This window comes from Hoplias malabaricus, unplaced genomic scaffold (assembly GCF_029633855.1).
Source record: "Hoplias malabaricus isolate fHopMal1 unplaced genomic scaffold, fHopMal1.hap1 scaffold_518, whole genome shotgun sequence".
NCBI classification, from domain to species: Eukaryota; Metazoa; Chordata; class Actinopteri; order Characiformes; family Erythrinidae; genus Hoplias; species Hoplias malabaricus.
In genome coordinates, this window is record NW_027100780.1 from 3,946 (window position 1) to 12,056 (window position 8,111).

The 8,111-nt window shown below is 40.7% G+C and overlaps 1 protein-coding gene across 1 annotated transcript; it reads left to right on the forward strand.

The window, feature by feature from the left end:
* The first annotated feature begins 380 nt into the window (after positions 1-380).
* On the forward strand, positions 381-7,240 carry LOC136680189 (lysosome-associated membrane glycoprotein 3-like). The gene is made up of 6 exons (XM_066658553.1): positions 381-508; positions 2,409-2,644; positions 3,083-3,202; positions 3,994-4,066; positions 6,023-6,193; positions 6,659-7,240. Exons 1-6 carry the CDS (start codon positions 469-471, stop codon positions 6,796-6,798), a joined length of 780 nt encoding a protein of 259 aa, XP_066514650.1. The 5' UTR covers positions 381-468; the 3' UTR covers positions 6,799-7,240.
* Positions 7,241-8,111: the final 871 nt, after the last annotated feature.

Here is an 8,111-nt window from a genome sequence, read left to right on the forward strand (position 1 = left end):
ACAACCCACACTAACACACCACCACCACGTCAGTGTCACTGCAGCGCTGAGAATGATCACACCTGCTCTGTGGGGGTCCTGAGCGCTGAGGAACAGGGGGAGAGGGGGGTAACAAAATATGCAGAGCCACTTATGGACTACAGTGTGTAATAGTAGAACTACAGAGAGACAGTGGGGGTCATGTTAATGTTATGGATGATCTGTAGTTACATTTATAGTGACCTTTATCTTAAAGGTTAAACAAAATGCAACATCACAGCCCCCTGCCCACGAGGTGGGGTTGTAACAGCAGCACTATCACTGCTCTGTAGGTGCTGGCCACATTTAAACTCTAAACCCCTCCCAGTGTGGGGCTTGGCCTTAAGGGCAGCGCTGGTGGTGAAATAGTTTTTCCTAAGCCGTCTTCTTATAAACTCACTTCTATATTCAGAGCAGTGTCTGGAGGCGACTGACGCGAGACTCAACACCATGTTTCTCTCTCTCTCTCTCTCCGCTCTCCTCTTCCTGGGTGAGTTTCATTTTCTTTACGCTGTGGTGCAACGCCTCCGCATCCTAAACTCAGACATCAGCAGGAGGCAAGCAGTTAAAACTGAATTAATGTGATCTCAGGGGATGAAATTAAATCTTTTATATTCAGTGAACTGTCGCTGTCCAATGGAAAAGGTGTATCTCAGTCTTTGTTTTCAATGGAAAAAAGTTCTCCACATCATTTGAACGCAGCAGCTGTCCTTCACACTGTGAAGATCTCATGAGGAATGAACCAATAGAAACACTCCAAAGTTACTCTCAATAAAATTGACTTCCACTGAAAGTTAAGAAGGTTTTTTTCCCTCCCTCTGTAAAGTTGCTGTTTTGGACCTGAGACGTACACAGAGTAACGCAGGCATCCTAGTCTCTCTCTCTCTCTCTCTCGTATTCAGGTATTCAGGTAAGAGGTGGATCACCACAGAAGTGTGTACTGGCAGCACACAGAATCTCATGTAGTCGTAGTTGTTCTGTAATTTTTATTTGTGCTGTAATTGTTTATACACTCTCAGAATTAAAGGTACAGTGCAGGTAAATCACTGTCGCTAAAGCTACAAACAGTGGAGTGTATCTTTAAAGGTACAGCAGTGGTGTTAGAGTCCAGGTTTATTACATTCTCTTCTCCAGAAGGAGAGGGGGGTCTCTGTAATCTTTCATTCTACAACTGTGGAGAATTAAAGAACACAATAAAAGTCCTGGAGATGAAACGGAGCGAGTGACACCAACACGACTTTACAATTTAATCTACAGTTAAAATAGAGTAAAGTACAGCTATGATTCCTGATTAAAGGCACTGTATGTGATCCACTGAGGACACCACCACAGTGGCAGTTTTCTGACAGTGAGCTGTAGTTTGTGCTGTATTTCTGTAGTTTGTTCTGTATTTCTGTAGTTTGTGCTGTAATTTGTGCTGTATTTCTGTAGTTTGTGCTGTATTATCTGCAATTTGTGTTGAATTCTGTAGTTTGTGCTGTATTTCTGTAGTTTGTTCTGTATTTCTGTAGTTTGTGCTGTAATTTGTGCTGTATTTCTGTAGTTTGTGCTGTATTTCTGTAGTTTGTGCTTTATTTCTGTAGTTTGTTCTGTATTTCTGTAGTTTGTGCTGTAATTTGTGCTGTATTTCTGTAGTTTGTGCTGTATTTCTGTAGTTTGTGCTGTAATTTGTGCTGTATTTTCTGTAGTTTGTGCTGTATTTTCTGTAGTTTGTGCTGTATTTTCTGTTTTGTGCTGTATTTTCTGTAGTGTGTGCTGTAATTTGTGCTGTATTTTCTGTAGTTTGTGCTGTATTTTCTGTAGTTTGTGCTGTATTTCTGTAGTTTGTGCTGTAATTTGTGCTGTATTTTCTGTAGTTTGTGCTGTATTTCTGTAGTTTGTGCTGTATTTCTGTAGTTTGTGCTGTAATTTGTGCTGTATTTTCTGTAGTTTGTGCTGTATTTTCTGTAGTTTGTGCTGTATTTTCTGTTTTGTGCTGTATTTTCTGTAGTGTGTGCTGTAATATTTGTGTTGAAATGATTCAGTAATTGTTGTGTAATTGATTTGTGCTGTAACTGTAATACGCAGTAATAGTTTGAGAGAAGCTTCACTGCAGTAAAACTGTTTTAATTCTTGGCCAAAGCGCCCTCCTGAGGAACAACGTACCGTGACGCGGTTCTTCAGACGCATGGAGAGTTTATGATGTGTGTTGTAGGCGCTGAGCGGTGTGTGGTGATCAATGAGCCGTGTTTTCTCCGAAGTCTGAACACAGTTGGGTTGAGAAAGCCCAGCGTAACTCGTACACTGCTGAAAGTAGCAGTGTGTAACGGAGACGGTTAAGTGTGTGTGTGTGGTGTTTAAGCTGAGATCAGAGTCAGTTTGAACTCGGTCTCTTTGTGTAAAACCCACAGGAAGTTCTGTGGTGTGTGAGGCGTCTGAGGATGTGGGGCCCTTGCTCTCTGAAGCTTTGCTGGACCACTCCGGTGAGAACGAGAACCTCGGGTCTGGGATAAATGTGACGAAAAAGCCCACTCTCAAGCCCAAAGAGACGGCCCCGACCCTGGGGAACTTCATCCTGAAAAATACCCAGGGCCGAGTGTGTGTGAGGGCCAGCCTCGGGGCCACGCTCACCATCACTGACAATAAGGTACGGGTGGCAAGTGTTGTTCAGTTTTTACCCTCTCTCTGTTACACCACACACACACACACACACACACACTCTGCTGTGACCAGACAATTCACACATCTCTGAAGTGACTGTGAAAAGACGTGCACACACTCGAAACAGAAACAGCCTCCGAAAGCTCTGTCTGAGAATATTCTCAAAATCAACAATCCTCATAAAAACATCAGAAATAAAATAAAAAATATCAGAAACTACCTTTAAAAGAGTTTTTTTTTCACCACAGCATCACAGTCTTTGGCCACACACACACACAGCATTAAACTTCAAAAGCAGACAGTCTCAGTGTAAGAGCTGAGTCTGAAAAGACAATAGAAACAACGCACTGTAAATAGAAAAGGAATCAGTTTCTAATCACGCAACATCAACATTTTGGATGAAAGCGTTTGTTTGTTTTTACAGAAGAAAGGATTTTTTAACCTGGACCCTAAATCCACCACAGCGACGGGTTACTGCAGCGACCAGAGGACCGTCCTCTCCCTCGTCTTCGACGGAGGATACCTGGAGTTCACCTTCATTAAGGTACAATCGGGTCGTGAAGTTTGGGGATATCTCAGAGCGAGCTCAGGTTCTGTAACTTCAACACATGAAAAACTACTGTTTCACATTAACGACGTGCACTGAAATGTTTTCTCTCTCTTTTAAAGTTATGGTTTTAAAGCCATGACACATTAAATATTTGTTTTGATCATTGATTGCTGTTTTTTCTGAACAGAGGCCTTCTAACTCATTTTAATTTGGCTGTGTCTGAAAACACACAGCATTTAGGACGTTTCAGACACTGCTTTAGACTCCGCCTTCCCCTTCACATCGCAGCTGATTGGCTAACATTCATTAACCAGGACACACTTTCCACTGATTCCATTCAAACCAGGACTTGTTTCAGTGATTACAGTGAAACTCCACCTCAGACCTGGCTTCATGAACAGAGTCGATCGCTGTGTTGTAGACGAGGATGAGACGGCTCCGTACCCAAGTGTGGTGACACGTCATGGTTTGCACGTTAGTGAGCTACGACCCCGACCCCGACCCCCTGTCCCCACCGCCTTGTGCCAGGCTCGGACCGGAGCCAGCGTATCCCACCGTGCTGCACTGGTCTCCTCGTCCCCTGGGGTTTTTCTCTGCTGAAGCTAGGGGGCGTAGTTACATTTTAAAGTGATCACTGACAGCCGTGGGACAGGTTCTGAATCTGTAACAAAAGGGAGGAGGGTTTTACACCGTGGTATTCTTCACTGTTTATTAGGTGAGGGACGTCTGTTCTTCTCGCTGCATTGGTTTATGTTTTGTTTTTATTACATTTGTATTTGTTGCAGGAGGGGAGTGTGTCCTTCGTCATGAAACTGAGGTCATCCCTGGAGCCGGCGCCGCCGTGTAACAAATGCAAGAGTGAGAGCAGCAACAATAATCACCATATAAGGGTTTCTGTTGAGTTTGAGGAAAATCTGATTTACCCAAACTATCTTACGTAGACAAAACTACTAGTGTGTGTGTGTGTGTGTGTGTGTGAGTGAGAGCGAGAGAGAAACTTAAGTGTTAATATAGTCATTGATTAAAAATAAAGGCGCTACAAACATTTCTTTGAGCGATGCATAAAATGACCACTTCTAGTTCCATAAAGAATCACGTTTGCTGATACGTTTAAATGCGTAAAGAACAAGAGATGGATTTTTAAACCTTTAAAAGGTTCTTCTCTCACACACCTTTCTTAAACATAGTTCTTTATGGAACCAAATGTGGCTCTTCTATGGCATAATTCATGGAAACCTTTGTAGCACCTTTTTTAGGAGTGCACTCTTAACTCTGCACGCTTGGAGGAGAATGCTAACTGCTGATTCAGTTCTATTAGCTCAACACGCTTGGAGGAGAATGCTAACTGCTGATTCAGTTCTATTAGCTCAACACGCTTGGAGGAGAATGCTAACTCCTAATTCAGTTCTATTAGCTCAACACGCTTGGAGGAGAATGCTAACTCCTAATTCAGTTCTATTAGCTCAACACGCTTGGAGGAGAATGCTAACTCCTAATTCAGTTCTATTAGCTCAACACGCTTGGAGGAGAATGCTAACTCCTAATTCAGTTCTATTAGCTCAACACGCTTGGAGGAGAATGCTAACTCCTAATTCAGTTCTATTAGCTCAACACGCTTGGAGGAGAATGCTAACTCCTAATTCAGTTCTATTAGCTCAACACGCTTTGAGGAGAACGCTAACTCCTAATTCAGTTCTATTAGCTCAACACGCTTGGAGGAGAATGCTAACTCCTAATTCAGTTCTATTAGCTCAACACGCTTGGAGGAGAATGCTAACTGCTGATTCAGTTCTATTAGCTCAACACGCTTGGAGGAGAATGCTAACTCCTAATTCAGTTCTATTAGCTCAACACGCTTGGAGGAGAACGCTAACTCCTAATTCAGTTCTATTAGCTCAACACGCTTGGAGGAGAATGCTAACTCTTAATTCAGTTCTATTAGCTCAACACGCTTGGAGGAGAATGCTAACTCCTAATTCAGTTCTATTAGCTCAACATGCTTTGAGGAGAATGCTAACTCCTAATTCAGTTCTATTAGCTCAACACGCTTTGAGGAGAATGCTAACTCCTAATTCAGTTCTATTAGCTCAACACGCTTGGAGGAGAATGCTAACTGCTGATTCAGTTCTATTAGCTCAACACGCTTGGAGGAGAATGCTAACTGCTGATTCAGTTCTATTAGCTCAACACGCTTGGAGGAGAATGCTAACTCCTAATTCAGTTCTATTAGCTCAACACGCTTTGAGGAGAATGCTAACTCCTAATTCAGTTCTATTAGCTCAACACGCTTGGAGGAGAACGCTAACTCCTAATTCAGTTCTATTAGCTCAACACGCTTGGAGGAGAATGCTAACTCCTAATTCAGTTCTATTAGCTCAACACGCTTGGAGGAGAATGCTAACTCCTAATTCAGTTCTATTAGCTCAACATGCTTTGAGGAGAATGCTAACTCCTAATTCAGTTCTATTAGCTCAACACGCTTTGAGGAGAATGCTAACTCCTAATTCAGTTCTATTAGCTCAACACGCTTGGAGGAGAATGCTAACTGCTGATTCAGTTCTATTAGCTCAACACGCTTGGAGGAGAATGCTAACCGCTGATTCAGTTCTATTAGCTCAACACGCTTGGAGGAGAATGCTAACCGCTGATCCAGTTCTATTAGCTCAATACGCTTGGAGCCGAATGCTAACTCCTAATTCAGTTCTATTAGCTCAACACGCTTGGAGTAGAATGCTAACTGCTAATTAATCTCCAGTGTCACTAACAGATCGGGAGGGCAGCAGGAGGCATGGCTAATGTTTTTCTTCTCCACAGGTAAAATCTACCCTGGAATAATGGACCATGAGAAGCTTTTCAGAATGAAAAATGGCAAGAGCTTCAAGTGCAAATCGGACACGTCCCTGATTCTGTCTGAAAACCTCAAACTCACATTGGTTTCTCTGCAGATCCAGGCCTTCGACCTCCCCAACGGAGCCTTTGGGAAAGGTTTGGATACATTAACCACACACAGTGTCTAATATATAGATTTCAAGTAGATGTTTGTAAGGGTTTGCAGAAGAGTGTTCTCTGTTGAGGATGTGTTGTTTATTATTACCATCAGGAACTGATAGCTTTACACTTGATGTCATAAAAATTGCTGTGAGGATCTGATAGCAGCCAGGAGAGCATTGTTGGTGAGGTCAGGTCCTGATGATGGATGATCATGCCACATGTATTTGATGGAACTCCATTACTCCAGACAACACAGCTTCACAGCTTAGTGCTTGGGGACAGGGGCGTACACCACATTGGGTACAGTGCCCTAAGGCTCATGATCAGCTTCCGTACACATTATTCATAACGAGTGCACCTTAAATTAGCTCAGTGTCTGCAAACTTTAGGACATTTGAATGATGACTGAAAGATACAGGGAAAGACCCATCAGAACTGTTAACTGTGCTGTATTTTCAGAGGTGGAGTGCTGGGCGGACTACACCAAGCGGCTCCTCCCGATAGTTCTGGGCGCTGTGGTTGTGGGAGTGGTTCTGATCGCGGTTCTGGTTTATGTTCTGACCCGAGATCGCCGCGGACAAGGCTACGAGCAGCTATGAAAATGATGTGCAAAAGTTTACAAATGTACATGTTCTTGTTAGTTTTCTAATTGAAAGTAAGTGCCACGTTAGAGAACACACCTCTGAACATTCCAGTGCAAAATTTAACGAACATAAAATATTCAAAGCTGGTGTAACTTTCACGTTTTAACCACTGTTTGATCCTCAGTATTTTTAGTTCAAAAGGACACACACAAACACACACACACACACACACACACACACACCAGATCATGACTTCATATTCACAGAAGTTTCACGTCCATGTACCAGCTATAAAACATATTCATTTATGCTAATTTTAGCCTGTTAGCTTTGTCTTTACTGTATGAAGAGGAATAAACATTCATCTCTCAGCTGTTGTATTTTTATTTTTTTTTAAACCTGTTTAAGGTGTAGCATGTTATTCTTAAAGCATACGACTAAATGACTGTTTTATAGATATCCATATTTATGTTTATATTTAAGTTTCTTGTTTGAGCTTGTATTAACTTGAATTAAAATATGGAAATACATTGATGTGAACGGTGTCCTTTATTTTTTGTTTATTTGCACTGAGGTTCTTTCTTTTTCAACCTTAAAAACAAAGTGATTCAAAGTAATGCTATAAAAACACAATTGTAAAATACTGCACAATGCTTTTATTAAAGGTGAGTGGTAAATTAATGTAAAGTTTGGATTCCACAGGCGAAATGATTTCACTTATAAGTGAAAATGAATCAACACAACCTTAAACACGGCTTGGTTCTGACGTATTAGCCATTAGCATATTAGACATTGGATTTCTAGAAATGTATCAGTGCTATATTTGATTTTACTCAACTTTGTTCCACAGAATAATATAGTTTTGTATGTTTTTATCATGTAAACCTTATCTTACTTTAAACGTGTAATAAAACGTATTTTTTTTCTCTACATAAAGGTTCCTTCAGTTTTTTCCTCTATCTTTCTAAGCCAGCAGATTTATTATAAATACACCGACAAACCGACAAATAAAAAATAAAGTTGTTAAATCATCTCCTGTTTATTTTTTGAGACATTAATAAACATAATAAAATAAGAAAATAAATTTGAAAAATGTTGAAAATAAATATTTAACAATTACATTACATTGTTAAATATTTATTTTCAACATTTTTCAAATTTATTTTATTATTTTGTTATGCTTAATAATTATTATTTTCATTCATTTTTCATTATATTATGTTTCATTTTTTAAAAGTTAATAATAATTTTAAAAAATGTCGCGGCACGCCTCCGCGTTCTTTGTTCTGATAGGTTAAAATGAACTACGGGTCTCCGCGAGGCTCAGT

Excerpts from the sequence above, each read along its gene's own strand:
- LOC136680189 (XM_066658553.1), top strand. The coding sequence starts at position 469 with ATGTTTCTCTCTCTCTCTCTCTCCGCTCTCCTCTTCCTGG. Across the intron at positions 509-2,408 it reads CTCCGCTCTCCTCTTCCTGG|GAAGTTCTGTGGTGTGTGAG; the intron begins GTGAGTTTCATT and ends TAAAACCCACAG. Across the intron at positions 2,645-3,082 it reads TCACCATCACTGACAATAAG|AAGAAAGGATTTTTTAACCT; the intron begins GTACGGGTGGCA and ends TTGTTTTTACAG.